This window comes from Xylaria bambusicola (assembly GCF_022495145.1).
Source record: "Xylaria bambusicola strain CBS 139988 unplaced genomic scaffold F5B22scaffold_94, whole genome shotgun sequence".
Classification (NCBI taxonomy): domain Eukaryota; kingdom Fungi; phylum Ascomycota; class Sordariomycetes; order Xylariales; family Xylariaceae; genus Xylaria; species Xylaria bambusicola.
In genome coordinates, this window is record NW_025953647.1 from 1 (window position 1) to 27,971 (window position 27,971).

General features: G+C 49.2%; 11 protein-coding genes across 11 annotated transcripts; 8 read left to right on the plus strand and 3 right to left on the minus strand.

Moving 5' to 3' along the window:
* Positions 1-736: 736 nt before the first annotated feature.
* Positions 737-2,387, minus strand: F5B22DRAFT_630887 (thioredoxin-like protein). Its single transcript, XM_047976581.1, has 3 exons — positions 2,162-2,387; positions 1,628-2,073; positions 737-1,542 (listed from the first exon to the last, which is right to left on the minus strand). Exons 1-3 carry the CDS (start codon positions 2,238-2,240, stop codon positions 1,381-1,383), a joined length of 687 nt encoding a protein of 228 aa, XP_047824885.1. The 5' UTR covers positions 2,241-2,387; the 3' UTR covers positions 737-1,380.
* Positions 2,388-2,682: 295 nt separating this feature from the next.
* On the plus strand, positions 2,683-4,217 carry F5B22DRAFT_577189 (DUF171-domain-containing protein). The gene is made up of 3 exons (XM_047973219.1): positions 2,683-2,864; positions 2,946-3,067; positions 3,131-4,217. Exons 1-3 carry the CDS (start codon positions 2,835-2,837, stop codon positions 4,008-4,010), a joined length of 1,032 nt encoding a protein of 343 aa, XP_047824886.1. The 5' UTR covers positions 2,683-2,834; the 3' UTR covers positions 4,011-4,217.
* A 207-nt stretch (positions 4,218-4,424) lies between these two features.
* F5B22DRAFT_640465 (salicylate hydroxylase) lies at positions 4,425-6,446 on the plus strand (the record flags this gene model as incomplete). Its single annotated transcript, XM_047977858.1, has 8 exons — positions 4,425-4,458; positions 4,517-5,126; positions 5,226-5,260; positions 5,365-5,441; positions 5,604-5,676; positions 5,767-5,875; positions 5,999-6,104; positions 6,192-6,446. 8 exons carry the CDS (start codon positions 4,425-4,427, stop codon positions 6,444-6,446), a joined length of 1,299 nt encoding a protein of 432 aa, XP_047824887.1.
* A 719-nt stretch (positions 6,447-7,165) lies between these two features.
* On the plus strand, positions 7,166-8,466 carry F5B22DRAFT_630907 (uncharacterized protein). Its single transcript, XM_047976582.1, has one exon. The coding sequence runs from the start codon at positions 7,333-7,335 to the stop codon at positions 7,813-7,815; it is 483 nt and encodes a 160-aa protein (XP_047824888.1). The 5' UTR covers positions 7,166-7,332; the 3' UTR covers positions 7,816-8,466.
* Positions 8,467-8,646: 180 nt separating this feature from the next.
* F5B22DRAFT_630911 (NUDIX domain-containing protein) lies at positions 8,647-9,932 on the plus strand. Its single transcript, XM_047976583.1, has 5 exons — positions 8,647-8,719; positions 8,782-8,816; positions 8,919-9,229; positions 9,301-9,316; positions 9,381-9,932. The coding sequence occupies exons 1-5, from the start codon at positions 8,678-8,680 to the stop codon at positions 9,601-9,603; spliced, it is 627 nt and encodes a 208-aa protein (XP_047824889.1). The 5' UTR covers positions 8,647-8,677; the 3' UTR covers positions 9,604-9,932.
* Positions 9,933-10,553: 621 nt separating this feature from the next.
* F5B22DRAFT_630913 (lipoic acid synthetase) lies at positions 10,554-12,289 on the minus strand. Its single transcript, XM_047976584.1, has one exon. It carries the CDS (start codon positions 12,051-12,053, stop codon positions 10,779-10,781), a length of 1,275 nt encoding a protein of 424 aa, XP_047824890.1. The 5' UTR covers positions 12,054-12,289; the 3' UTR covers positions 10,554-10,778.
* A 3,116-nt stretch (positions 12,290-15,405) lies between these two features.
* Positions 15,406-18,005, plus strand: F5B22DRAFT_577415 (uncharacterized protein). Its single transcript, XM_047973220.1, has 4 exons — positions 15,406-15,649; positions 15,701-15,877; positions 15,941-16,247; positions 16,297-18,005. Exons 1-4 carry the CDS (start codon positions 15,500-15,502, stop codon positions 17,340-17,342), a joined length of 1,680 nt encoding a protein of 559 aa, XP_047824891.1. The 5' UTR covers positions 15,406-15,499; the 3' UTR covers positions 17,343-18,005.
* A 601-nt stretch (positions 18,006-18,606) lies between these two features.
* Positions 18,607-19,199, minus strand: F5B22DRAFT_640470 (like-Sm domain-containing protein; the record flags this gene model as incomplete). The annotated part of the gene is made up of 3 exons (XM_047977859.1): positions 18,607-18,737; positions 18,804-18,875; positions 18,986-19,199. 3 exons carry the CDS (start codon positions 19,197-19,199, stop codon positions 18,607-18,609), a joined length of 417 nt encoding a protein of 138 aa, XP_047824892.1.
* Positions 19,200-23,491: 4,292 nt separating this feature from the next.
* On the plus strand, positions 23,492-25,181 carry F5B22DRAFT_577498 (uncharacterized protein). The gene is made up of 2 exons (XM_047973221.1): positions 23,492-23,534; positions 23,622-25,181. The coding sequence occupies exon 2, from the start codon at positions 23,683-23,685 to the stop codon at positions 24,967-24,969; it is 1,287 nt and encodes a 428-aa protein (XP_047824893.1). The 5' UTR covers positions 23,492-23,534; positions 23,622-23,682; the 3' UTR covers positions 24,970-25,181.
* F5B22DRAFT_577542 (uncharacterized protein) lies at positions 25,125-26,053 on the plus strand. The gene is made up of 2 exons (XM_047973222.1): positions 25,125-25,298; positions 25,360-26,053. Exon 2 carries the CDS (start codon positions 25,463-25,465, stop codon positions 25,862-25,864), a length of 402 nt encoding a protein of 133 aa, XP_047824894.1. The 5' UTR covers positions 25,125-25,298; positions 25,360-25,462; the 3' UTR covers positions 25,865-26,053.
* Positions 26,054-26,260: 207 nt separating this feature from the next.
* Positions 26,261-27,948, plus strand: F5B22DRAFT_577651 (mitochondrial carrier domain-containing protein). The gene is made up of 3 exons (XM_047973224.1): positions 26,261-26,723; positions 26,836-27,580; positions 27,654-27,948. The coding sequence occupies exons 1-3, from the start codon at positions 26,563-26,565 to the stop codon at positions 27,864-27,866; spliced, it is 1,119 nt and encodes a 372-aa protein (XP_047824895.1). The 5' UTR covers positions 26,261-26,562; the 3' UTR covers positions 27,867-27,948.
* Positions 27,949-27,971: the final 23 nt, after the last annotated feature.

Consider the following 27,971-nt stretch of genomic DNA (forward strand, 5'->3'; position numbering starts at 1 on the left):
ATAAAGCAATTATTTTAAATAATATATAAAAGGGATTTAAAGGAATAAGTTTAATGCTATATAATTTAAATTATATTATTAATTAATTAAATTATTTAATTATACTTTAAATTAACCCTTTATTCTTAATACTATTTAATCCTTATATAATTATAATTTTAAATAATTTAATTAAAGTTAATTCCCTTTTTAAATATATTAAATTAAGAATTATATAATATTAAAATAACTTTTTTATATTTATTATTAAAGGGTTAAGCTAAATTATATATAATATAATTAATATTATATATTATTTTATATTATTAAAGGGGAAGGTTAAAAGCTTTTATAAAGTAAATTATAAGCTTAATAAATATCGCTATATAAAAAGAATTAGATTATAAAATAGAGGATCTTTTATTATTAAAGATATTAAGGATTAAATAAAGGTATGGGGTATTTTTAAAGTAGAAAATTGCATCGTACGTTAAGGTAATCGTTATACGAGGAGGAAGGAGATTTGTACCCGGCGTTATAGGGCTTGCGGCAAACCTAGCTATAATATGCAAACTTACGAAAATGTTGTAGAAACGTTTAACGATTCAGATTCAAATTAGTTTAAGTTAATCGTACGAATAGTTGTTGAGATATTTTCAAATGCGTGTACGAAGGTTAAAAATGTAGCCAGGTCAATTGGGTGGCCAGGTCAAGTGGGAGATGCGTTATAAAACAATGCATAATTATATGCGCTAAGCCTAGAACCTAGTAAGTGTACTTACCTATCAGCTAGGTACGCCCCGATACTCGGATTCCTTTCCAAACTCCGTACCTACTTAGATATGTTACCCGTAGGCAATATTAATAGCCTACGTGAGGCATAACGAATATCTTGGCTTGGTCTCTTATCTACACGTAGGAAGCGTTCCGAATTAGCACTCGTGCTTGCTACAAGTAAGATGGACAGAAGACAACCGAGTTACCAAGCAACCGTTTGCTCCAGAAGACATTATCGCAATGACATGTAATATGGTCAATTCTGGAGCAGTAAAGAATAACTTCCTTCTACAGTCACAGCCTCAAAAAAGTGAGTTTCTAGTCCTAGGAGTAAATAGCTTGACTGAGACGGGAGCCCTGATAGCTATTGGAAGGCGAAAGAGCTTGTGAGCTACCATGAATTCCATGGGTTCCATGAGCACAAGAAATTAATTGCCTACCCCATGCTAAACGATACCAGAAAACTTTGCATAGAGATAATCACAGAATTCAGACACGCTATATACCCACTTATGTAACGCCTGCCTGTGTACGCCTTATAATGTCCATACACAAGTACCAATAACAACTTACTTCCAGCTAGCCACGGGATCAAAGGTGACACTGTCGCTCCTCATAGTCCTATTAGTTGCTACCGAGGTCGGCCAAAGTCCGGACACCACCAGTCGGGCGACCTGCGCTTGCTCCCCCGGCTGACCTGCTACCACCTAACCGGATGGGCTCAGGCGGTGCTCTCGGCTTGTTGAGGTTAAAATCGGAACGCTCGGCAGCTTTATAGGGATCAAACTAAAGTCCGGTTAACAAAGTGTAAATCAACACAATGGAGATAGTCGTTCGGAATCTCATCCAGAGACACAGCGTGGGGGCGTACCGATAGCAAGGACACAATGTAGAGCCCAAAGAAGGTAAGCAGCGCGTTTAAAAAGTTGAAGGCACTGAAATTGGTCCACGACTGGCTGCCGAGGGTGTTTCCGCTCCGGCGAGCTGGCGTATTGCTGCTGGCGCTTCCGCCACCTAGTGTGCGACCGGGCATAGCGAAAGATGCGCCTGGAGCGGCAGTGCCAGCCAGTTTGACGGCCTTCTCGACGGCTGCAGTAAGAGCCGGAGGGTTGGCGCCCCGGATGGTCTCGATAACGGAGCCATTCTGGAAGATGAGAAAGGTGGGCATCGCGGTGACACCGTGGGACTGAGCGATGGACTGGTGGTTGTCGACGTTGACTTTGCAGAAGGTAATCTTGCCAGGCTTGGAGAATTTGGTGGACAGGGACTCGAAGACGGGCGCAATCATCTTGCAAGGGCCACACCAGTCGGCATAGACTATGAGATGGGACGCGAATGGGTAAGCACGTCTGTTACGGGACCACGGGCATGCAATGCTGGCGGAGACTGCTCCGAATCGACTTACAGTCGGTGATGACAATGGTAGAGGACGACAGAATGCGCTGCCACTCGCCCGACGAGGCAATGTTCACCGTTCCGCTCATCTTGTCCCGTTCTGAATGTCCTATGTATGCGCAAAACTCTCGGTGTTCTGTTTGAAGAGGGGGGTTATTGGGTGAGCTTGATTGAGGTCGATATCGAATCAATGTGAGCTGGAGTGGACAAGAGGCAGAGTGTTAGCTGCATGTAAATGTTGGAAGTCTGGTGGGGAAAGGACAATGACATCTTGCCTTAACGTTCAAGCCTAGGTACTCGCTAAGGTTACCTAAGGTACCGTAGGTAGGTAGGTACAGTACATTTACCTACCTAGTGCCTGCCTAGGAACTTACAGTACAGTACAGGGGTGCCTAGATGCCCACCAACGACCCTTACCTCTTACTTAGGTACGGTACGCTACCTGCACCTGCATACTTAGGTAGTATGTAGCTAGGTACCTAATATGTATCTATGGTGGACTAGGTAGGTAGGTGGTGAGCAAAGTGGTTACAATTCTGCCGGCACAACTTTCCCAAGTTTGCTTTGATTGAACCTCGTCCACCCAATTTGACCAGCAGTATTCTCATATATCAAGACCTAAAAAGCTATTATTTGGCGTGCTTATAATTCTCATTCTTGGTCATTATACCTATCTCGGCGACATGGCTTACTATGATCAGGATAGGCAAAAGGTAAATTAACCAGCTCATCGTCATGCGCTTCCTCACTCATACAGCTCAGCTACCTGCTTTCGCCCCGCTAACTCGTCTCAGAAACGTCGGATTACGAGGGAAGGGGACTATGTAGATACTTCCAAGCCAACTGCTTTCTTCAAACCCTCGGCTGGCAGGGAATGGACCGTGACTGTGGCTGTACCGGGAAGTGTATTATCTACGTAAGTCACACCTCTCACCTGTATCTCATATGGCAATGGCAATGTCATTGACCCCAACCATAGGTGTCGTCGTGATGATCAACGGACGGGTGTTGTATCACATATTGCCCGCGCGCTGGCCGTATTTGGGATAGACGAGATTGTCATCTTTGATGACTCTCCTATCGAGTCACGTCCTACAAACATAGATCCTTCAGGCTACACCGGCGATGTTGATCCGTGTGGTTATCTTGATCATCTCTTACAATATTTGGAGATGCCGCCTTTCATGCGCCGCACTCTACTCCCCTTGCATCCCAATCTCAAAGCCGCCGGCCTCATGGCGAGCCTCGATATCCCTTCTCATCCTCATCATACGGATTGGCTCCCCTACTGTGAGGGTGTCACTACCTCGGGCACGCCAGCAAACGGGTCTGGTACCCTCGTAGATGTTGGTCGCAAGACTCCCGTCACCATCAGTCACGACGTCCCGCCCAAGACCCGTATTACCCTCCAAATCGATGAGAACGACTGGTCAATTGGCGAACCCGTAGACCCAGCTACTCCTAGAACTGAAGGAGGTTACTATTGGGGCTACAGTGTACGACGGTGCAAATCGCTCGCCGCCGTGTTTGAAGAGTGCAGCTACGATGGAGGATACGATCTGAGCATCGGCACATCGGAACGCGGCTTGCCGATACCCGAGGCCTTTCCTGAGAAGAAGAAGAAAGACGTATCTAACTTCAATCACCTTCTTGTTGTCTTTGGTGGGCCCCGTGGTCTCGAGTATGCCGCCGAGAATGACCCAGCATTGCAAGATATGGGTATTGCGAGGGGGCGCACCAAGGAGTTATTCGATCACTGGGTTAACATATTGCCGGCTCAGGGAAGCAGAACAATCAGGACTGATGAAGCGCTTTTCATCGGATTATCTGGCTTGCGAAGGATATGGGAGATGCGGTGAGGGAAAAAATGGACTGAACTGAGATGGGGGCACGAACATGGGCACACATGTGCCTAACCGAGGTTATGTGAAGCCACTTGTTTTATTGAACCCAGTAACCTTTGGCCTTCCCTTTGCTGCTAGTCTATGAATATACCAATCCCGTAGTAGTTGGAAAAAGGCCCAAACCGCACAACTAGCTACTAGCGAGATGAGGATGATCTAATAGCATGTGTATAATACCCACCATGAAGTTCTCCAAGTTCCCCAACATTCGGCACAGCCAGCGCGGGGTTTACGGATGACTACCCCTCGGCAGATAACAGAGTGCCTCTGCAGGGTTGTATATTTGTAGCTATAGACAACCGATGAGGTTCAGAAGTACAGTCTTGCTCGGCGGCAATCACCTTGTCAGTTCAGTGTTCACCGACCAGTATGAATGATAATACTTCGCAAAGTCAAATAAGCGGTAGGCAATGAGCCAACAATACCACCATTTGTCGCTTCATGCTTACAATATGGTTCAGCGATTGTAGTGGGCGCTGGGCTTGGTGGGTGTGCATGTGCTCTTGCGCTGAAGCACCATGGTCACTCAGTGATCATTTATGAGAGGCTACGAGCGTTTCGACGTCTTGGTGACTCGCTCGGCCTCGGCGAGAATGCACTCAAGCTCCTCGAGCGGTGGGGAGGGCGTGACTTATACAATAGGCTAACAAGGATCGGCAATCAAGCCACAGACATGCAAATCCGGCGATGGCACGATGGCAAGATCTTAGCGTCGCAGCCTCTAATGGACATGGCCGGCTATATCGGGCACAGAGGTGACTATCATTCCGCTTTTCTTTCAGCGGTGCAAGATGCTGGTATCGGTATCCGTATGGGCTGCGAAGTAACAGACTACGAAGACGAAGCGGGACGTCCACCGGCTATTGTGCTAAGCGACGGCACCAGAGTCCCGGCCGATATCATTATTGGTGCTGACGGTATTAAATCGCGGGCCAGAGAACAAGTTCTTGGGTTCGCGGACGCCCCGAAGAGTACCGGATACTCTTGCTATCGGGCATACTTCCCAGGCACACACCTGAAAGAGGACCCGTTATGCAGAGAATTTGTTGATCATGACTGCGTCAATATATGGTACGAATAAACCCTTAAATGGTGAACGGCATTCGACTAGGCATCATGTATGCTGTTGAAGCGAACCTACCTTGCTAAGCCTGGAGCTCACACTATTAGGATCGGGGAAGACACACATCTAGTACAAAATACTCGTAAGAAAACCTAGCATCAGTCTTGCCTGAGCCCCTGTGTCACTTTAGTGATGCATGGTATTATCTCGAGTGAGCAACGTTACTGATTGAAGATATATGCACAGTCCGTAACGGGGATGAATTTAACTGGATCGTCACTCGAAAGCTGTCGCATGAGGCAGACATGGAGATTAGGGAGTCGGTAAGCATAACATTTCTTTTTCTTTTTTCCATCCCTATATCGTCGACTTGTATGAGGCTTTGATAGTTTAGTCCTGTCAGAATTCGTCCTGGGTAGCGTCATTCACGATGCCGAAGTACCTATGGACGTGATAAGCATGATCACTGACATCGAGAGCATTAGTGGTTCCAAGAGGGTGACCTAGAAGATGTGGCACGCGTAACGGCAACAGTAGACCCTCGAATTCGTGCGGCCGGTAAAGGGCATCCTATTCATCCATTCACTCTCTGCGTTGGAAAACACATGTTTCCTTTATTCAACAGTATAGATTTCTAACAGCGCGAAGTGGCCAAGACGCCATCATGTCTAGACTGGAAGATCTGTTATCGTGACCCATTGCCGACGTGGGTGTCACCCAGAAGCCATAGAATCGCACTCCTGGGCGATAGCTGCCAGTTAGTCCCCGGAGTCATTTATTTCACCTTGGGCAGGTCCCGGGCCTTATTTCTTCGGCATGCTCCCAGACATAAGTTGAACCCTCACTCTTTCCAGTGATAACTGATTCTATCGGTAAACAGTCCGCATCTGCCTACAAGCGCGCAAGGGGCCAGCCAGGCAGCGGAGAGCGCTGCAGTGCTTGCAGTATGCTTGAAGCTAGCAGGGAAGGGAAACGTACCACTTGCTGTAAGTACACTTCTGAAGAAGCATGGAGCAAATATATAGCAGAGTCCTGTCGATAGAATCGGGTTAGTAATGCGCAAAGTTGTACAGACGAGGACGTACGAGAAACTTCGGTTTGCGCGCACAAGACAAAGTCAAAGAAACGGCGAGGATCTTCGTGATCGGTGGCATAGTGCCCTTAAGAACGTCGACGATGGCGTGGACATAGACCCCGAGTCTCTCAAGATTCGAAATAGATGGCTTTATGCATTCGATGCTGAGGCTGATACGTTAGAGCGGTGGGAAGAAGTGTCTGACCTAGTTGGCAATGAGTTGCGCTCGGGTGAAATCACACCTCTGTGTTAGATAAGAAGGAAAAGGTCTTGGTTAGCTCCTGTCCGGAATGATTCGTTGTATAAGTGACGCATGTCATCAGACGTTATGATTTATAATATTGGTGACATAAATAGTTTGAGGGTTACCAAATGGAATCAGAAACTTAACTACACTGGATCGCACAAGGATGAGGGGCGTCTACTATTTAAAAAGTAGCTATATCCGTATAAGAAAGATCCGTCGTAATTATTCCAAAATATGTAGACTGTAGCTAACAAAACTCAAACATTACCAGTAGCTCGCCTACTGAGGTAGTATTTCCATTCATGTTTTCCGTCATAAATTTTCTGTAGAATATCAATTTCACTTAACAGGTATATTCTATTTCTAAGAACTAGGTTTAGGAAACAAATAATGCAAAGTTCCACGTTTCAATATCTCAACAGTCACTTTACTCTACCTGTACTTGAAGAGCATAGACCCTCCTTCCATTGCTCTGTGAGCGCCGGATGATTTGTTAGACACATTCGTCGGCGAGGCCAAACAGATAACTGAGCCGGGCTGTATATTTGCTTCTTGCCTTTCATCGTCATTCAAAAGCTCCATTTTATATTTTCGCCGTTTAATTCGCCAGGCATGGGTGCACGACTTAACTTACATATTGTAGGTACCTGTAGCTGAGGTTGCTGAGATCTGTTGTTCTTTTACTCAATGTGTCGGTGACGTCATGATGCTATTGATAGCCAGTTGCTTCCCCACGTGCTCAAACTCAAGTCAATGTAGGCAGTCACAAATTAACCTTGCCTACTTTTGTCTATTGAGATAGGTAGTACTACATAATTATCACATTCACCATTTGTCAGAAACACATGTTATTTGACCCTTTCAAGAATTAACTTGTCAAACCTTCGTCGCAATGCTCCTGAAGACAGTTCATGTGGTTCAGACGGCCCTCGCCGCATATGGCGCGATGCAATGCCAAGTCGCCATCACCAGACTAATAGAGTACGAGGACGCCACCAAGAAGCTCGCCAAAATCTCCAGCGAGGTTCAGCGCCAGTTACATAAGACGCGCACGACGCAGGCTGCAGGCGCCATCGCCATCCTCTCCTCCTTCACTGTTTCTGTGTTGCTGACCATCGGAGGGGCTTCGTACGGCATGCTTGTGCGGTATCTGGCATCACCTGTGCTGGCAGTTGGTGTCTATGCTGCCAGAGCGTATCTATTGGACTTCTGGGGCAAAGATGATAAACCTGTTACCGCCAACAAGGTACCGTTGCCAAAAATGGAAGGGTATAATGAGGCGTTGGAAAAAACTCAGAAGACGCTGGAGGTTTTAGGCTGGTTGACGATAAGTTGGCTTTTCAGCTCGGCTTTGGTGTTGATTGAAGGATACTAGGGGGTGGTCGCCTGCTGCGGAACAGAGAAACAGATGCTGATATGGCCTTTGCTCATTTGCAGAGGCTAATGAGACCATATAACGGTTTTCGACGACCTAATCCCATCTGTTCGGCTCCAGTGGGGATGGCATTCAGAGAGCATCGAGAACCCAGCCACGCTCTCTCCCTTTACTTCTCGGAATCAGTTTCTACACTGAATCCTAGCAAATCATTGCCAGCTTGCTTAAGCTTGCTTAAGCTTAAGCTGATGAGCTGGGTAGCTGCGATTGGGATCGGGTCACATATCAGAATCTACGCAGCCCGTCACAAATGATCGTAGACTTCTGGAGCAAAACCTTACTGTGTAAAATGTGTCCACCAGATACTGCGACGATAAGCTACTCAGCCGTTTCGGATACATAAACAACACCTACCCTTCGCCTTAACGGGCGAAAGGGTACAAGAGCAGTAACAAGGGCAGCAGGGATGATATGGAATAACATTTAGTTGCTGGAACCGTAGATGTATTGTCGTTCCTAGCAGAACAACAATACTCAACTCTTAGTCAATAATAGCCACACTGGGTTGGCGCAAAGACGCTGCTGTTGGCTATGAAGTATGTATATAGCAGCTCTTTCTTACCAAGCGATTATTCCTATTAGAAATTGGCCATATTGATGATTTTGAGCTATATTGTTTCTGACTTGCTTCCAAATGTTTCTTTTTGTTGTTACCTACATTAGGTACCTACTTAATACCTACCTTCTACTAAGATGCTCAGCCACTTGTGGCGGTGTAGTACTACTTGGTGTATATGTTGACATGCATCGAAACTGACCTGCACCATTTATGTCGTCTCGACAATCATTATCACGATATAAAATGTCGGGCCGGATCGCGAAAGTCATCTCTACGGAGCTCCTTGTATGTAAAAATAGAACAGTAACTGGGACCCGGCTATAAGAGCTAACCTGCGTCAAATGTAGGAAAACAAGGATGCGAGGTGGATCAACTTAGTTAAGTGAGTGTGTGGCTAAGAAACACCTGCCGGCGGCCCAGGCATCAAGAACAACTCGCGACTCCTAGCGTATTGACTAGATCTGATTGCGACTATTCCCGTTAGGATTACATACGAAGATCAGAATGGACAAGTCCGTACATGGGAGGGGACGCGGCGTCCAACGCGGCCCAAGACGAGTTTGGTAGACGCGGTGCAGATGCTTGCCGTCCGTGAGCTACCCACTGGTGCAGAGCTCCTACTCGAGAAACAGTTCCGAGCGCCCGCGGGTAAACTTGTCGTTGAGTTTCCAGCGGGCCTCGTCGACGAGGGTGAAACGGTTGAGGAGGCGGCTCTTCGTGAGCTTAGGGAAGAGACAGGCTATGTGGGCGAAGTTGTGCACGAGCGGGCCGCCCAGCGTCCCATGTTCTTCAGTTGTGAGTGCTCTTTATATTGTGGAATGTACGCATAGATTTCTCAATCTCACACGTTGACATTAATGCACTAGCTCCTGCGTCGTCAAGGTAACATAACCATTTGAGTTCGCCTCACCCTACACTCTTCAGGCTAATCTCATCCACCCCTTAGCTCGACTACATTCATGATACAAATCAAGGTCGAAGCCGAAAAGGAGGAAAACAAGAACCCCAAGCCACAGCTAGAGGATGGCGAGTTTATCGAGTGTTTCTGGGTTCCATTTAAGGACCTTTTTGCAGAGTGCAGACGCTTGGAGACCCAAGGCTTCGCTATCGATGGGAAACTGGGCGCTTTTGCGGAAGGCCTCGAAGCTGCCAAGACGTGGAAGATATGAGGATAGCCCAAAGATAGAAGATCAGCCTGATGCTGTGAAAGAAGATGGACCGAGGCCGATTGCTTGGAAAAGGACCGCCAACGGGTTTCTCGACCCTGAACAAGGGCGGGACAGCAGACGATGGCTAGCATAAGTTGCAAGGGGGGAAAATACCTAAATGATGCAAGAAACAGTCCTGCGTAGAGGAGTTAAGAACGGCGTATCAAATCACGTATTAGAGAATACATGCCACCAAGTAAAGAACTAGACTACGACAGAATAGAAGTAGATTAAGCATTCAAGCCGTGCTGAACCGTACTATTATCGTATATAATAAATATACTGCGTAGGAATTACTTGCTCCATTTAGGAATCTGACTCTGATACTTTCGCATTAATAACTGCTAAGTCTAAAACCATGATGTTTTGAGCTTGTAGAACAGTCTCTTGCTTTTTGACTCGTTGATCTTGTTGTTTTCACTGTCCACTTCTTGCCTTTAGCTCTCTCTTTCCTAGTCTTTCATTAGACTGGATCTTGCTTCAACCTACAATAGTAACAGGTTAGCTCATATGTCACATAGATAGCCAATCTCGTCCTCAGCTGGGCTGTGCCCATGATCTGTGCTAGGCGTTGTGTCCTGTTAAAGCCATCTGATCAAGGGGATTGGTGAACGTCCAGAATTCGGTGCTCTGTGGTATATGAGTGTCGCTCTTTATCATACAATATCAATGATACAACCACCATTTTGGGCCCCTTTGCTAAGTGAACGGTCAAGCGTCTCACAGTCTCACCTTGTTACTGTTAGGTTACCCAATACGAAAGATGTATCTATGTATGTCTGTCTGTACTATTCAGCTTAAGAAAGGCTGCACAGAATCAAGCCACTGTATTTGGACAATCAAGGACAAAGGACAGGGGAGATAATCTGTTAGTGCACGGTGACGGGTAGGAGGTGAGTGAAATTCAAAGATGTAGGAACGTGAGGTTGAATTGATATCTATATGTCCTTAGCATCCTAGTTGAAAGGATTCCATTACGCCAGCCATGCGGGTTTAGAAGTGATCTATGCACGAGACGCCGATGCCCCTTAGTCCAGCTACCCCAAACATTAAAATATACAAAACTCGTTGAATGTAGACATATACAGGGCCGAGGCTAGAGCGATTGGGCGATAAGCCATGTAACTCAAGTACGCCTACGCTGATTCAATCTTTAGGATATCATCACCCGCTATTGCATCTTCTAGCTTTCCAGCTAGCCCCGCGGAAACTTTCTCACCAGCGCGCTTCTTCAGCACGTTCTCTATGAAGGCCTCACCGGCCTTGTAGCTACTCCGAACGAGGGGCCCACTTGCCACGTAGAGGAAGCCCATGTCGACGGCGCGCTGCCGCCACATCTCGAACTCAACAGGCGTAACGTACTTCTCTACTTTGAGATGACGCTTTGTCGGCCGCATATACTGGCCAAAAGTAACTACGTCGACGCCGATCTTACGGAGTTCTCTCAGGGCGTCCATGATCTCGTGTTCTTGCTCACCCAAACCAAGCATCAAGCTCGTCTTGGTGATGATGCTGTCAGGTCCCTTGACCTTCTTGGCGTGTTCCAATACACTTAGACTCTGTCTGAAGGTGGCTCTCCGGTCCCGCACATACGGTGTCAAGGCCTCTACTGTCTCAACATTGTGGGCAAAGACATCGAGACCGCTCTCGGCAACGATCTTAACCATGTCCAGGTTACCCATGAAATCACCGGTGAGCGCCTCAACGAGAAGACTGGGCTTCTTGGATTTGATGCGGCGTATTGTCTCGGCAAAGTGCCTGGCGCCGCCGTCGGCCAAGTCATCTCGATCGACGGTAGTCAGGACGACATAACCCAGGCCCCACCGGGCGAGGGCCTCGGCAGTGTTCTCGGGTTCATGAGGGTCCAGGGGGGCGGGTTTTCGATTGGTCTTGACACTGCAGAAGCGGCAGCCTCGAGTACATGTGTCACCCATGAGCATGATGGTAGCGGTGGCGGCATTCTTGTTATCCCCACCCCAACAGTCGGAGATATTGGGGCACCGGGCTTCCTCACAGACGGTGTGCAGGTTCAAGCCGCGCAGGTCTTTCTTGATCTTCTTGTAGTTATCATTGCCTGCGGGAATGGGAGTCTTCAACCATTCAGGGAGCCGTGTGATGGTCCGGCGGTTTGACGCAGGACCAACCTCGGCGGTGCGCAGAGTGTAGGCATCGCTTGGTGACAAGGCTGCGGCGGGGTTGGATGTGGGCAGAAATTCGTCGAGCGAAGCTAAGGATGTGTCTTTGAAGTATGTTGGCCGGCGAGAGGCGGCGGAAGGCTGTGAGGACGGCGTGCTGGGAGTACTACTAGGGATTGTGGCATAGGAACGCGAGGCGAGGGCGGCTCTCGTGGCTGTTGAGACTGTTCGTTGTAGTGGTGCGAAGGTACGCTGCACCGTCGAAGCCGAAGCCATCTCGATTGGCCCTTTTTTGCGAATGGAGTGCTAGAATGGAGCGGCGTCTCTCAATGAGCGGCGTATAGGAACTCGTTTCTATGCTGATTCCTTCGTAATGTAATGGGATATGTATCTCCTGTCACGGACCCATGATCCGAATGACTTTGACCGGGAGATGGAGAAAATGTTGGGGGCGAGTTCAATACATTTATACTTTCCGAGATACAGGTACCTACCTACCTAGACTAGAGTAGGTACCTAGTTATTCGTTGGAGGCGGCCCCGGTAAGTTTTCATAGTATGTCCTAGGTAGGCTTAGTGTGATGCCACTTGAAGAAGTTGGATTGATAATTGACTCTAGTTGTACATACTTACATAATAGGTATGTACCTACCTACCAGGTAGGTAGACCTTGGCGCTGTGCCCTGGGACCAGACCGCCGACCGGGCGGCCGACCAATCCGCGGCCTGTGCGAGAGGCATTCCGCCCGTCATCCCACCACTCCCACCACTCCCACCACCTCCTGCACGGTGCACCGCAACTCGTGCCCGCCGCCTTGTCTCGCCTCGCCTCGCCTCGCCTCGCCTTTCAGTCAGTGCTTCCGAGTGCAGTGCTCGTCGCCGGCTGCATCCATTCTTCTTACCTGGGTATCGTGTACGCAGCGACTCGGCTTCTCCTGTCTTGCTGCCGCCTCCCGTCACTCGATATACACGATATACACGATATACACGCGTCTTCACTGACACCTCCCACTACCACGCCTGTACAAATCCATTCATTATAGGTACGCACATACATCACGCAGACATCACAGACATCACAGACATCACATATATACCACACATACCACCTATACCACCTATATGGCTCCAATATCTGTATAGTCTGCGCCTTGCTTTCCAATCAACAATTGACTCCCAGCGCCGTCCCATCATTTCGTCTTTTACTCTCGATCCTCGGTCCTTGATCCGACTTGGCCACCGTCGCCGCTCACGTCTGCCTTCTCACAACCTCTCCCCATCCGCTGCGCTTGACGCTGGGGCTGGTTTCTATGGGTGGACTGCTTCACGAAGACGTCGGAAATGGCACCGCTTTGAGGTGCTTAGTACCTCACCTTATCCTCCCTGCGTTGCCTCCCAGGACATCGGTTCCGGCCGGCCACAACACTATCTTGCTTCTGCCCGCACACACCAATGCGACAATTACGCTATTCCTATAGCACCTGTCGTCGCCCGTTTCGCCTCCGCCTCTTCGCCTCCCAATCTACCTTGCTTGCAGTCACCCACGCTGGATAGATAGACCGCGGCCGTTGTGTCGGATAGGGCGGTCGTGCATAGGCTTTCCAGCCTAGGTTCGTGGCATCTAGACGATTAGACAGTTTCATCCTCTTTTCTTACCGCAACCATGTCGAGTACTAGGTTTGGAACTACCAGCCAGGGTAGACAGATGGCATCTCCCAGGCCCAAAACACGTGGTGAGCAGTCCTAATTAATCGGCATCTGCTTTGGCGGCATTGCTGCTTTCTTAGCATTGGTCTAATTGAGCCCTCGCTGGTTCCTGCAGATTCAAAAGATACGCTTTGTCGAAATGTACTGATATACGGCCACTGTCGCTACGAAGATCAGGGTTGCGCCTTCAATCATGATCAGAATAAAAACTCCAATAGCCCCAATGATAAGTAAGTCGTCATTCCTCTTTCTATCCGCCTGTTCTGCCCCCTCTCCCAAACACGCGTCTCCCTTGTTCCTGCTACGGTCAATGGAAGAGAACTATAAGTCGGGTCAATGCCTTTGGATAGCGCCTCCCGTAACTCTGACACTGCTGGCTGGCTGTTTCCAACAACTGCTCGCCCCTACCTCAGGGCTTGGTCTCGGATTTCCTAAATAAAATGCTGTACTGCCCAGTCGACAACCTGGCATCCTGATTCTGCCATCTTTGGAGACCTCGCCATTGTATATGCCCTCTGAACCATACACCGTTGTCACTCGGAATCATTCAATACTTGAAATACACTTCGTGCACATTTTGGTTCAGCATATTGGTAAATTCATTAAGCCGCTGAGCATGTTAATGTGCCATATCGACCAATTGAAGGGGAACATCGCCACGAGACGTTAACTTTTCGCCCACTCTAGACCCCACTTGGCTGTTCTTTTATCCTTCCACCTCGAAGAATCGCTGTATGCAACATGCAAGGAACGCAAGAACCGCAAAATCAGGAAGACCTAGGAGGGCGGCCTCCCCAGCAATTAGAACAGCCTGGCGGTAGTACGCCTGGTGATGGGAATCAGTGTCCTTCCCTAGCTATGACTAGTGACATAATTCCCAGCATCCCATGTTCTCCGCCACAGCCTGCCCAGCAGCCATACCAGACATATGAACCAGCTGCATCTCGCTCAGAATCCGAATCTAATGAACAACCTCCAGAGGGTGTTCTGATGCTAGGAGACATAAGATATACTGAGCAGGAAGCCCGCCAGCGGCTTGCACAATGCGGAATTATTGCTGGTCCTGCTCTAGATTCTGAAGATCACGGCTCAATTATGCTCCCATCATTCCGCAGGAGCACCGCCGAGGTACCGGCCGAGCTTGATCTCGACCGATTCCCTGCTTATGTGGATCCAGTTGACCTGGCCATGCAGCTAGGAGATGTAGGATATTATGGTTTAAACACGGTCCGTCGACTTTCTCGCTAGCAACACAGAAAACTGCCAATTACCTTTCCTCAGAATTACAGCCCCGAAGAGGAAATGGACAAAACCACCTACTATCTTCTTCAGTTTCTGAGAAGAAGATCATCATCGAAACGCTTTTCTGTTTCCTTGACGAATAGCCATCCCGGTGCTGCGGAATTTGTTACCCAACATTGTGCTCCACAGTTGCAATTCCCAATACTTGAACATCTACAAAACCCAGAGAATCCTCCTCTCAATGTGGTGCTGCCTCCGATAGATCAATCACCAGCACCGTCATCTGCTGAATATGATGAAGCCATGCTGCATATATATGGTCTGGAACCTGAGGACTTTTTTATGTTTTCAACCGACGAACAATATGAATAATGCCTTCCTGAAGTTGCCTATATCATCCCTTCCCTTCGGAGGAGCAATACGCAGACCACGCCATCCTCAGTACTCAGTGATGGTATTTCATTTTCCAACTATCCACAGTCGGAAGCTCCTCCAAGCGGCACAATTTTCCCTGGGTGACGGGAACATGGATGATTTATTTCTTGGCATCCTCAGGCAATCAGCGCTTATATTCTACTCCTTTTGAGGGTCTACAAAGTCATCTGGGCACTTACTCTTTAAAACCTAAATAACTAATTCATCAAGCAGTCTTCCTAAGAAATCACTCAATGTCGATTCTCCATCATTCACTCCTGCACAGCTTGGCAGCAAGAAGAGCACGTTTTCTACCAGCGCGGCCCCTTTCACTCCTCGAGGAGGCTCAACGACAACTAGTATGGCTCTCTTGCAAGCAATCCCGCAACCCAAACCAGGCTTACACTTAATAGCTACATCACCCTCTCTTCAACATGAGACTGGCACGACATTGTTTAAGCCAACCCAATTCACAGATTTTACTCAAAATCATTATGATATCAACTCCGTAGTACGTTGAATCAAGGACATACTGCTGGTATGATTGGCTTACGTAAAGCAGGACGCTGTGAACGGGACATCAGAGACTCCCATCGGATTCGATCCTTTCATGACGAATGTCTCCCAAGGGCTCCAATCCTCCCAATACAACCCATATGCTGAAGAGCATAATCCTTTAGCCGGAGCTAGCGCGTCCTATTATGGGGCTCAGAATACATTCTCAACCCCGTCTCAGCCCGTGAGTCAAAGAGAAAAAGGTACTTTTTTACAGTTTCAGACGGGTTAACTCGTTTGCCTCCAGCTACAATATCATCTTTACTATCCACTAGCGCCCATTCGAGACACCTTACAGCCTTATCAACGAGCGGTATTTGATTTGTTTCTACCGGAATCCCTCAGGGAAGATTTGCAGAAAAGGTCCGAGGCGGCCAGGCAGGTTCTTGCCAGTCAACCGGGCGTACAATCCCCATCACTCCAGCAATATCATTCCCTTGTACCACTAGATACCAAGCTTAAGAATGCACCCGGTATTTTTGGGCTTCCGACATGGGTATGGAAAGCAAACTCTCGCAAGAACGGCAATGTTTATTGTTTGAGGAGGGTGGAAGGTAAGCCGTTTTAGTCACCTCATAGTTTACACGCACTGACCTGTTGAAGGCTTCCGGTTGACAAATGAGGATGCCATCAAGGCTGTGAATTCCTGGAAAAAAATAACACACCCAAACATAGTCACAACAGTCGAAGCCTTCACAACCAGGGACTTTAATGATAGTTCTCTGATATTTGTGCACAACTACCATCCACTCTCCAAAACTCTAGCGGAGCATCACTTCCCAACTACTACTAATAGGTTTAGCCGTACAGCGCCAGTTCCAGAAAAAGTTTTATGGAGTTATCTTGTACAGCTGTCAAGCGCACTCAAGGTGATACATAAGGCAAAGCTAGCGGCACGTTGTATTGATATCAGCAAAGTGATCTTGACAGATAAGAATCGCATCAGGCTGAGCGCATGCTCCATCTATGATGTGATACAATTTGAAGGGCATCGCCGTACGGAAGACCTTCAACAAGAGGACTTTCTACATCTCGGAAAACTTATGCTTAGCATTGGCACCAATACCCCGCTGAGGAGCACGCATGACCTACGTGCGGTTCTCGATCAATTCAGTCGAAGCTATTCGTCAGATTTACGAGAAAGGGTGGATTGGCTGCTAAGCGCACCTCAAACACAGCTTAAAACAGCTGAACAGCTAATCTGTGATTTAGCCACTCATATAGACGACGTGTGTGTTGCATCGTTCAACGCTTATGATGAGGCAACAATTCATCTAGGCCGTGAGCTTGAGAATGGACGACTGGTACGACTACTGGCTAAATTGGGCACAATCAATGAGCGTCCCGAATTCGACGGTGACCCCAATTGGTCTGAAACAGATCACCGGTATACGTTGAAGCTGTTTAGAGATTATGTTTTCCATCAGGTTGACAGTCACGGCAATCCAGTCCTTGACCTAGGACACATTATAAGCTGTTTGAATAAGCTTGATGCTGGCACTGAGGAGAAGATCTATCTCACAAGCCGCGATCATCAGTCTACATTCCTTGTGACGTACCGGGAATTGAAGAAACAAGTTCAGGCGGCATTTGGTGATCTGCAAAAAGGAAACACGAAGCAGCAGCAGCAGAACAGTAGGGGCTTCTAGGTCACGCAACAGTCATCTGTTTGATCCGAGCTGTATGGCATTCGGATAATCTGGATGTTGTACGCAGGTTAGGATCACGACAACACCCAACAATCTCAGCGGCTCTGTTTGCGTACTCGAGAGAACAGTGCAATCCTGTGCGAAGTCAAGAGCCTTGTCCAAAAACTGTCAAGTAGAATAGTGTTGGCCTTCACAAAACCGGCATTGCACCCCGGGACATAGCAACAAAGCTTGTATAGCGTGGAAAGAGTCAGAGGTCCTATATATGTCCATCATGTCTATTGGATCCAACATTGGATCCTATCTAAAGCGAACACCTTGCCTTGTAGCGGGGTGGATATTATGTTTAACAGATAATTATCAAAAAAGCCAAAAGCCAAAAATTAAATATGAATCAAGATATATTCCATTTATCTAGCTGGCACTTCACAACACGGTTGCGTCTGAGAAATGTAGGCCAGGTCGATGAGCGTTTCATCGTACTAATCTGCGACTCCTCGTCGCCCAGTCCATGTATTCTCATACTCGTTCGTAGATTGTGAAGATGCACGATGTGTTGTGCATATCTAGGTACTTAGGATAAGGTCCGTTGATCTACTATGTACGCTGGCAATAAGTACCGTCAAAATTCCGCGAGGGCGCCGATCCTGTTCTGGGAGTGAACAACTATTTCATCATCAAGCCACCGACTCTTTTATGCGTGAATTCAGGTTTTGAACGTGGGAACAGTTGAACTACGAGGTGAGTTGTCATCTTTTCCCTTGTGGGGATTTAACGGCCCGAGTTTAGTGTGCATCAATAGTAAGTAGCCTTAATATGCATGGCGATAATCACGCATATTTCATGCTTGGGAGCTTTGGAAAAATTTGTACCAAATATTGAGCTAGATAGGATAGGGAGAATGGCCAAGAGCGAATGAAAAAGAGCTACTGCGGACCATCAGAGTCGACTTGAATGACAAAGCTGGGATAAGAGGGTATTTTCCCGAGAAAGAATCGGATTCTAGGGGTTCCAATTGCTTCTGCGGTGGGAGCCGAGCTCATTCACAGATAGTGAGCTGCCTTAGATCCTACATTCTTTGAGCTTCAGTTTTAGGATACGAGTTAGATCCAATCCCTAGGCTCGTCGCCGTTGCTTTTTCATCTTACCACTTCTAGATATGCCTCTAGATTGGCGTCCTCTTGTCGTGAAGTGGGTGAGCGGGTGGTATATGACGTTGTGCTTACTATGGTCTCTTGGTATCTTGTTGGGCTGGGTACGTTAATCAATCGTCGCCTTGTTGTGCGAATGGATTCTCTATTTCTTCGCTGCCATCTACGGGGCTGATGACCACTAATAGGGTGCCGCGAGCCACCACGAGTCCAAGAGACCTCGTGGCTTCCTTGCCTTCTTCGTCTAGTGTCATGATATGTCAGTCCTCAAATTGTTGTCCGGCAATAAGTGGTGAATGGATTGACCAACCTCGCATGACCTCTTGTACATCATCCAAGACGAGATTCATGAGCGCGTCGTATCCCTTCAGCGTGCCAGTGACTATCCGCCAATTACTAGTTAGCTGCCTGCACCGCTATCCCTGTATCTGCATATGCGGCCGTTGCCGGGCGGCAGAGATGGCGCAACAGTGTTGTGTGGTTGAACCATACCTTCGCGTCCTCCGTTGAACTTGACGGTAATCTTCTTGTCCATGTACTTGCTGAGATCGAGTATATTCTCCTTCTTGGGGCGTTCCCGCTCCTGAGGGGTGCCAGTGCCGGCCGATTCCCCGCCGTGCCCCCCTCTGCCTCCCCTTCCACCGCGTCCTCCGCGATAGTGACCACCACCCCCTCGGCCGCCGCGGTGATGCCCACGCTCGGACATTGTCGGTAGTGTAGTTTGCAGCAAGCCCTAGGCCTCGTGGTCTCAACGATGGTATCGCGAGCTCGGGCCGAGAATGGTAGTATTGGCAATTGGCCCGTGAGACCAGTAACGCGATGTTTACCGATCAAACAGCGGTCTGGGCTGATCGGTCTCGGTAGGTGACGGATCGGACTGGCGAACGGCCAATAGAACGAGTCGAGGACAGGGGTGCGTATAGGCCTAGGAAGGCTGCCGATATGTTGGCCAAGCGATCGGTGAGAGGATTCTTCTTCGTCTGTACGTATCAAGTCGTGCGGTAAAGGGTCGACTCAATGTAATAACTACTCAGCACCAGACAAGTGATTCGGTACCGGGCGAGGACTTTAGGAAGATTTTCAAAAGTTTGAAGGATGTCGAAGAGCGAGCTAGCTAGCTACCCAAGTAGGAGGTAGGTAGGGAAGTGGAGGGGTAGAAGGCTGAAGGGCTCCAGCGAAAGCAGGTACCTCTACTCCCCTAGATGTTGTGATAGGCTGCAGCGCTAGAGGAGGGGCTCAGAGGGGGTAGGTACCTACTTTATAGCGGGGTTTGGAAGCTGTCTACCGTGCACACACTGTTCACAAACTGTACCTACATCGTCTACCTTAGGTAAGTACCCTCGGTAGGTACCTACATGTACCTAAGCTTCGCTCGTACAACTACCGGTAGCATGACAAGCATTCACGATAGTTGAGCATACCTGTAATCCTGTACAGATCCTGTAGCAGTGATAAACCCCCCCGAGCCCCCTTCCTTGTGGTTGGTTATTGGTCGGGGTACCATACAAGACGCACAGGGAACACGCAGTATATGACACAACGCCAACAGCGTCATTGGCCTCTTAATCAAGGGGCTCTGCAGAGGTGCTGCTGGCTCTTGTCGAGAAACCACGCCTCGATTAGTGAACCCCATTCGAGCTATTCGAGCTTACATACCTACTTCATACTTCGTCATACTGTCATGCATGATATTTGCCCGGGGCCTACAGCTGGTACTCGCCAGCCAACGCTTCCAAGTGATAGATTTGGAAGATTGCATGTTGGACTACAGGTCGGAAAACGTAGAGCTGTCTTACACCACCATCCTGTATGCTGGAGCTGACTGGGAATCTGCTTTGTCCATCTCTTTTGATTTCCGTGAGAAAAATTTGTCATTCTCGACAACAACGAAAGAAATGCCTCCTCCAAGGAATTGGCGTTGGCTTGTGTGCAGTTTTGTTGGGGGAGGGGGGGGCGGGGGGGGTCTGGCAACTGCTCTGAATGCAGCTCCGAACGATGCATGTGTTGTCGATCGTTGCCTACTTGGATGGCTGAAGCAGAGAGCAGTGCCTCGAGCGCATACTCAACGCGGAACTGGCCCCTTCAAAAGTCTCAACAACCTTGTTTTTGCCTGCAACTCTGGAGAAGCTGGGCTACCCGTCTCGGCTCAGGAGCGACGATCTCTACCTAGTTGCTACGATTGTGTCGGGTCAGCTCAGTCTAGCCCTCAGGTCGCAATATAGAGTATATGGACAGAATCTGGACAGAATCTGGACAGAAGAACAAATGGGCATGATAGGTCCGAGGCCGTGAACAGGAGCAACTGATGGATGTAGATCGAATCGACTCGGGCAGCCATGCTCGACACAAGGCAGTGGCCGCGGCGCTCTAAATTGGTTCTGATGTTCCACGGCATCCATGGCGCGCCGTTCATCATGTTGGTCGGCGAGGAGCTGGACAGCATGCCAGTGGATGAGCTGAAGCTGCAGCAGATCAAGGCGCCTAAAGTGGAAGTTGTGTGTCGTACAGCATACCGAAGACCGATCCTACCACAATGCAAGTGCTGTGGTGTAATGATATCAAGCAACGTCGAGCAGAGTCGAGCAACAATAGACGGCCTCTCTATCCCATGCAGGACTCTTGTAGCCAGCCAGTGCCCAGCCAGTGTTCAGTACGTACTTAGTATATAGGTAGGTACGAAGTATGCCTACGAAGCACTTCGTAGACAACCATGATGTGTGCTGCACATGCAGACGTTGTAGCACCTAGGGAAGTGCAGAGGAAGTGGATGTAGGAACGGTAGCGACCTCCTCTATCAAACGATCTATCAAACGACATCTTCGCGCACTACCTGCCTACCTACGGTAGTATGAATCGAAGTTCCCAGTCGAGTACCGGTGTCTAATGCAGGAGATGTTGACTCGAGTTGAATTATACTACCGATCCTGCCGCCCATGCACTCTGCCAATGTTCAATACCTAGGTACTACGTAATCGTCCATCTGCCGCCCCAAGCTTGATACCTCCATACCTAGGTACTACATCTTGGGGGTATCTCGTAATGCTATCCCTTTTACCTGCCCCCCACCCACTCACCCAAGTAGTGGACAGCTCCCATCAACGCAGAAAGATATATACATACCTACTTACTTCATACATTTATTTGTAGGTTCACTTAGCACTAGGGAATGTAGGTAGGTAGGTAGTAAATATGTAGGTGGGTGCCTACATGTACCTACGTGGAAGTGCCGGCAACATGTAGCTAGCAAGTAGTGTGCTGTAGGTATGCTGTAGGTACCGCCATACCTAGCTTGGGAGCTTGGGAGCTGCCAGAGCTCCAACAGCACCCCACAATTATGTTCTCGCGCATGTCATCCCAGGCCGATTCCCATTTTCAGCATCTTACAATCGAGATCGACCATGACCTACCGAGCCTACCAACTGACCTAGAAGACCTACACCACATGTGCCTCTCCTCTCTCTCTCTCTCTCTGTGTGTGTGTGTGTGCGTGTGTGTGCGTATCTCTCTCTCTCTGAATACCTACCTACACGAGGTCGTCCCTTCACGCGGCTTTCAGCGCGACCTTCTGTTTGCTTGTCCCGATATAGAGCATTGTCTTGTTCGCGTCTGTCGTCCTCGGCAGATCTACGCAGTAGGTAAGTAGGCAGGCAGGTAGGTAAAGCTAGGTAATTCTCCGCTTCCCGTGCCCTCGCGTTGTATACACTGTTGACCTGGTCTACCTTAGCTTGACCTCCCCGCCTATTCAAGAGGAAACGGGTTGTTCGAATCCTGAGTCGTACCCGAGCTCACCACTTTTCCACTACGAAGTATACGCCATCCTACCTACTTAGGTAGTTTGCCTGTCTGACTGCCCCGCCTGGATTGGTGCTCTCATGAGGACTCACCCTGTCTCTGACATGCGCCAGCTACCCAGGTAGCCATCCTGTATGTGGGCTATCTCAGTCAGACCTGGACAGCTCTCCGGCATCTTGCAGGCTGTGGTGCTTTTCGACTGCCATGTCGCTGCCGTGGTCACCCAGCATCTCGGGTCGCCAATAGCAACGCGGTAGCAGTCTAGTCCTCTCACTCGTGCACAGCTACCTAGGTAGCTACTCCCCTTCTGCAGGCAGCTAGTATTAGGATAAGCTCATATGCACATTGGAATATTGGGACATTGGGACATTGGTACATCCACGTCCACGTCCACATCCACATCCACATTCACGTATCATACCCAAGGCTACTTACCTGCCGGCCGGCCCGCCAACTCTATAAGCTACTGTCCTGCCTAGACCTTCCCCCGTACTGTCCCACTGTGTCTGTCCATTGTCGAGCGTTGGCATCCACCCGTCCCCGGGAACCAGAATCCTGGTACCCTTACCGTTGCTCCACGACAGAACCCCGATCTCTTCACGGCCCCTTCATGTCCTCGCTTCACCATCCCGCAGCTAGTTGGGTGGGAAATCCGGGCGTGTCAGGGTTGTTGAATGTAGACTCGTGTCAGGTGTCCTTGTTGTAGCTCCTGCGCGTTCCTGGTTGTGGAACAGGGACTAGTATGGCGCACAGTCTTGACACCGACCAGCATAAACGGAAACGCGACATTGCCGATGATAACGGCAGCCAGGTACATGACCGTATCCCTCAACCACCGCCTCCCCAGTCGGGTAAGTCACGTTCTCCCTCTTTGCCTGTTGCTTGCCATTCAGGATAGCAGACAGCCCGCAGACTAGTAGTTCCGTCCCGCACCTCTGGCTTCTGCCATTATACAGTTAAAATCCTGTAGTTGTGTTGTCTGTCTACTATCGATCTTTTATATCTTCTCGTCGGATCCCCATTCATGTCGCTACAGCTTTTTGCTGTGGTTTTTTCTGTCCACCCTAGAGAATGGGCACCAGCGCCTGTGCGCCGAAGCATACATAGATAGAGTTAGAGCTGACCAACATGGAAGGCAATACAGCTCCAATTAATTATCTATCGAGGTCATTAGGGGCGAAACTCAAGCTTATTCAGGGAGAGAGTGATGCATTCTCCGATGTATTGGGACTTATTAATGAATATGAAGGCAAGTCGAGTTCCGCGGAGACTAGCTCTTCTCGCTTATACAATGTGTAAGACTCAGACTAACTGGAAGGGTAGGCGTGTTGAACAGACATGAAAGCCTCGCCTTTAACCTGGGCGCAAAACTTACAGGCTCCCGCCTCCTCAGGGCCATGGAGGGAGCATTTGAAGGCTCCATCACGACAACCCCTCCTCAAAATCAGTTTACCCCAGACCCGGTGACCTGGCTCGATATCGTCGATTTTGCCAAATCGCACCCTCAGGAATTCCAGTTATCATCTACGGCAACTGGTCTACGATACTGTCAATTCGCATTGAAAGGTGTTCAGGTAGAAATTGGTGAAGATGACTGGAGGCTCATCGTCTCCGGCGCTTTGGACAGGTTTAGACTTGTCCCACCTCAACCACTCGAAGAAGATGAGACCGCCGAGCTCGCCACTGTGGAGATTATCGAGCAGCGGCTCCAGGTACTAATCAAGAAGGCGGACGAGGTTGCTCGGAGAGCCCGTCAGCTTAATTATCATCTCAGCGGCCGGAAGGCTTCCATCCAGTCGCGGCATCCATCACAATCGGGGTCGGCGTCGGGTTTCCAGACAGTGAACAACGTCCGACAATCTGGCGTCAATCCTGGCTACGATCTACATGCGGATCTCCTGCAACAATTCATGGCACCAGCACCGCAGCCTCTCAATCACCGAATGTCTTCCACGGGATCCCTCCCACCTACCCCAAATCCAATGAGCACCGCTTCCTCCACACCAAGGGCCAGTGTACAACAGCAGACGTTCATGAACAGTAGCCGCCCATCACCCAGCTATACTTCAGAATCGACTGTCCGCGACTGTGAGGAAGAAAACCGCACATTAGTTGCTTCGAGAATTGAAAAAATGGCCCGTGGAGACGTCATACGACCATCCTGCGATCGTTGTCGGAGGCTGAAAACACAATGTATCAAGCACCTTACCGCCTGTCAAGGCTGTACTAAAAAGCATACTAAGTGCACGTGGAAGAAGCTGACAGAAGAAGAGTTGGCCGCATTAAAAGTAGAGTTTGGAGGAGAAGGTGATGAAGATGAAGAGGAGACAAGGGAGGCGATTTGGAAGAGCAACTTCGCCTCACCACACCAACCCCCGAGCACTGGTAATCATGTGGCCGCAATGGACCGGGTTAGTGAGTCCATCGGGAACCAGTCTGGGTCGCGAGTCGCCATCAATCGGCAGACAGATGAGATATGGCGCAAAGGGCCCAGCAATATACCTATCAATAGGGATGACACTATGGATATTGACCCAAGCTCGCGCCAACGATACCCTATAGAAGAGACGGCGAGCTACACAACGACGCAAGGTGCATGGCTGGATTCTAGAATCCGGCAGGTTGCTTCTGCAGCATCAGCGCGTGCAGATGCCGCAGTACATGAAAACCAGCATCGGCAATAGTGATGATAATTCATTTATGAAACAACGCGGAGAGCGTGTGCACACGTTACGAAAATTATGTACTTAATCAAGACAGGCGCTCGAAACCATATACATTCATACGCCAAGGCGAGGTAATCCCGTCGCCAACGTACAACTTGATTGAGGGCCCTCTCCATCATGTCAGTCGGGTACCTAGGTAGAATGCAGCACTGGTAGAGCAAGCGCAAAAGATTCGGAATATTCTCCGCCGCGATTGATGCGCCTGGATGCTTACATAGTGTAATAAGATTTAACGAAAGAGATACCTTTGGCCTTCCTAATTAGAGTATACCTTGGCTGTAAGTAGGGTATAGGCCCCCACCCCCAGCATTGTTAGCCATTGAGCTTTTACCATGACTGATTCGCTAGAAACTCCCACTCAACAAGCTTCATAGAGTGTATACGAGTCGATACACGAGTACTGATCGCGACAGCATCATCACCATAGTCAATCTATCCCTCCTAAGTCACGATGGCAAACCGTTCCCTTTTCCAAGTCACACTAGTCGTAGACGACTATGATCGCGCAAAGGCATACTACTGCGGGGTTTTAGGCTTTGATTGCGTGGAAGACAAACCCCAGGGCGAAGGCAAACGCTGGGTTGTGCTGAAACCGGGCAAAGATGGAGCTGCCCTTGTGTTGGCAAAAGCGTCGACCGACATGCAGAAATCAGCGATCGGGAAGCAGACTGGAGGCAGAGTTGGGTTCTTCCTATCCACGGATGACTTCGCGCGTGACCACCAAAGCTTCCTGGAATGCCATATGGGATCGTTGCTGTATTTGAAGATGCATATGGAAACACGTGGGACTTTATCGAGCCTTCAAAGAGTAGCTCATGATATTGGGACGACAGGAAAGCTACGGAAAAGATAAAAAAAACCTTGGAGATGTCTACCATGGAAAATACTCTGTCAGTTGACAGCTACATGTATCGGCATGTTTCTTGGTCGCTAGCATGGAGATGGATATAATACCACCAGTCTCCTTTGACTATAGACTACATGTGTATGTATAACAATGCACCAATTCATCTTCCCTCGCCTCCCTCGTTAATAACACCCAGTAGGCATTGTAGCACAGATGCTCATCAATGCATAGTACGCCATATACAGTACGGGACGGTGCACACACGGTAGGTACCTATGACCTCGACCAATAGATTAGATGAACGAAACCCACTCGGTACCGGAGGGGAGGGTGCATCCCGATAAGGAATTGGTAGCGTCACAGCTCCATTGATATCACCAATGGCTGAGAAAAAGTTGATGCTACACACGAAGTCATCGCTCGCTTTCCGACATTGGCGCAAACGGCCGGTATAAAGTATCTACGTAATAGCTGTCACCTTTCAATACATCATTATCGTCTCGCGCGCCTGACTCGACGTGATTACTTACTGCTTATCTTCTTTATACCTCGGCGTTACTGGACAATTTGCCACGCCTACCACCATCGCCAGACGCACACCTTCGATGGGCCACAACGAAGCATACAGCCTTGACTCATATACACCAAACCACCGCTAAGGCTCCTTGCCATTCTATGTGCTTGGCGCGGCTGCGAGGCGTACCATGGCCAGCACCGCTAAAGCCCAGCGCGAGAGCGTGGGCTATGTAGCAGCACAGTCGCCCTTGCCGCAATCTCGAGAGCTCGGTGAAATGACTCCCGCTCCCACGCAAACCACTCAGATAGCGCCCTTCTCCAAATCATGGCCTTATCTTGTTGCTGGAGCGTACGTACTAGGCAGAATCTACTAGACCACGACATCTGGGCTAGAGCAATGCTTCGCCCATCCCTTACATTTCCACCGCGTGTATACCATGCTAACTTGGACTACCGAACAGAACCGGCGGTATGACGGCCGCCGTTTTGACGGCGCCCCTCGATGTCCTCAAGACTCGACTGCAATCCGACTTCTACCAGGCGCAACTCCGAGCCGCCCGGGCTGCTGCTGGCAATGTCCGTCTCGGCCCTCTACGGTCAGCAACTTACCACTTGGCCGAGACAATCCACATCCTCCGTGACGTATACCGGATAGAAGGCTGGCGTGCGCTATTCAAAGGACTCGGACCCAACCTTATCGGCGTAATACCGGCTAGGAGCATCAACTTCTACGTCTATCCCATGGGCAAGCGCACCTACTCAGAATGGACCGGCCTGGGACCGACAAGCCCTGTTGTCCACCTTGCGAGTGCAATCACTGCTGGAATCGCAACCGGCACAGCAACGAACCCAATCTGGCTAGTTAAGACACGGCTACAGCTTGACAAGAATAATGCAGAACGCAGGGGCGACATCGGCGCGCGACGCTACCGTAACAGTTGGGACTGTATAAAACAAGTCCTGCGGGATGAGGGGCCCAGGGGCTTCTTCAAGGGTCTCAGCGCGAGCTACTTGGGTGTCACAGAGAGCACGTTACAGTGGGTTATGTACGAGGAATTGAAGAGGCGTTTGCGGCTGCGCGAAGAGCGTATCGCCACCAGCGGTCGCGAGAAGACCTGGTGGGATGAAACGGTCAGCTGGACAGGCAACGCGATGGGCGCGGGCGCCGCCAAAGGCTTAGCAGCTATACTGACATATCCGCATGAGGTGAGCTATGCGACCAGTCAAGTACGATCATTTTCGTATGAGCAAACATATTAATCAGAATGATGAATTGTAGGTCGCTAGAACACGGCTGAGACAAGCCCCTATGGCAGATGGACGTCCGAAGTACAGCGGCCTTGTACAATGCTTCAAGTTGGTATGGAAGGAGGAGGGCTTCATCGGACTCTATGGTGGCCTGACACCCCACCTCATGCGCACGATTCCCTCAGCCGTCATTATGTTCGGAATGTACGAGGGTATTTTGTCATTATTGGGTGTGAAAAGCTGAACTTGATCATACCGTGTTCCCGGCGCCACAATTATCTTGCTCTACCCAGTCAACAAGACTTGGATGGACCAAAGGTGTCGCCCATTCCTAGACCACCACACAACT

Excerpts from the sequence above, each read along its gene's own strand:
- F5B22DRAFT_630887 (XM_047976581.1), bottom strand. The coding sequence starts at position 2,240 with ATGAGCGGAACGGTGAACATTGCCTCGTCGGGCGAGTGGCAGCGCATT. Across the intron at positions 2,074-2,161 it reads TACCATTGTCATCACCGACT|TCTATGCCGACTGGTGTGGC; the intron begins GTAAGTCGATTC and ends CCCATCTCATAG. Across the intron at positions 1,543-1,627 it reads ACATTGTGTCCTTGCTATCG|TTTGATCCCTATAAAGCTGC; the intron begins GTACGCCCCCAC and ends ACCGGACTTTAG.
- F5B22DRAFT_577651 (XM_047973224.1), top strand. The coding sequence starts at position 26,563 with ATGGCCAGCACCGCTAAAGCCCAGCGCGAGAGCGTGGGCTATGTAGCA. Across the intron at positions 26,724-26,835 it reads CCTTATCTTGTTGCTGGAGC|AACCGGCGGTATGACGGCCG; the intron begins GTACGTACTAGG and ends ACTACCGAACAG. Across the intron at positions 27,581-27,653 it reads TACTGACATATCCGCATGAG|GTCGCTAGAACACGGCTGAG; the intron begins GTGAGCTATGCG and ends GATGAATTGTAG.
- F5B22DRAFT_630913 (XM_047976584.1), bottom strand. The coding sequence starts at position 12,053 with ATGGCTTCGGCTTCGACGGTGCAGCGTACCTTCGCACCACTACAACGA.
- F5B22DRAFT_577498 (XM_047973221.1), top strand. The coding sequence starts at position 23,683 with ATGGAGGGAGCATTTGAAGGCTCCATCACGACAACCCCTCCTCAAAAT.
- F5B22DRAFT_577189 (XM_047973219.1), top strand. The coding sequence starts at position 2,835 with ATGGCTTACTATGATCAGGATAGGCAAAAG. Across the intron at positions 2,865-2,945 it reads ATGATCAGGATAGGCAAAAG|AAACGTCGGATTACGAGGGA; the intron begins GTAAATTAACCA and ends AACTCGTCTCAG. Across the intron at positions 3,068-3,130 it reads CCGGGAAGTGTATTATCTAC|GTGTCGTCGTGATGATCAAC; the intron begins GTAAGTCACACC and ends CCCCAACCATAG.
- F5B22DRAFT_577542 (XM_047973222.1), top strand. The coding sequence starts at position 25,463 with ATGGCAAACCGTTCCCTTTTCCAAGTCACACTAGTCGTAGACGACTAT.
- F5B22DRAFT_577415 (XM_047973220.1), top strand. The coding sequence starts at position 15,500 with ATGGCTCTCTTGCAAGCAATCCCGCAACCCAAACCAGGCTTACACTTA. Across the intron at positions 15,650-15,700 it reads ATTATGATATCAACTCCGTA|GACGCTGTGAACGGGACATC; the intron begins GTACGTTGAATC and ends TACGTAAAGCAG. Across the intron at positions 15,878-15,940 it reads TCTCAACCCCGTCTCAGCCC|CTACAATATCATCTTTACTA; the intron begins GTGAGTCAAAGA and ends GTTTGCCTCCAG.
- F5B22DRAFT_630911 (XM_047976583.1), top strand. The coding sequence starts at position 8,678 with ATGTCGGGCCGGATCGCGAAAGTCATCTCTACGGAGCTCCTT. Across the intron at positions 8,720-8,781 it reads TCATCTCTACGGAGCTCCTT|GAAAACAAGGATGCGAGGTG; the intron begins GTATGTAAAAAT and ends CGTCAAATGTAG. Across the intron at positions 8,817-8,918 it reads AGGTGGATCAACTTAGTTAA|GATTACATACGAAGATCAGA; the intron begins GTGAGTGTGTGG and ends TATTCCCGTTAG.
- F5B22DRAFT_630907 (XM_047976582.1), top strand. The coding sequence starts at position 7,333 with ATGCTCCTGAAGACAGTTCATGTGGTTCAGACGGCCCTCGCCGCATAT.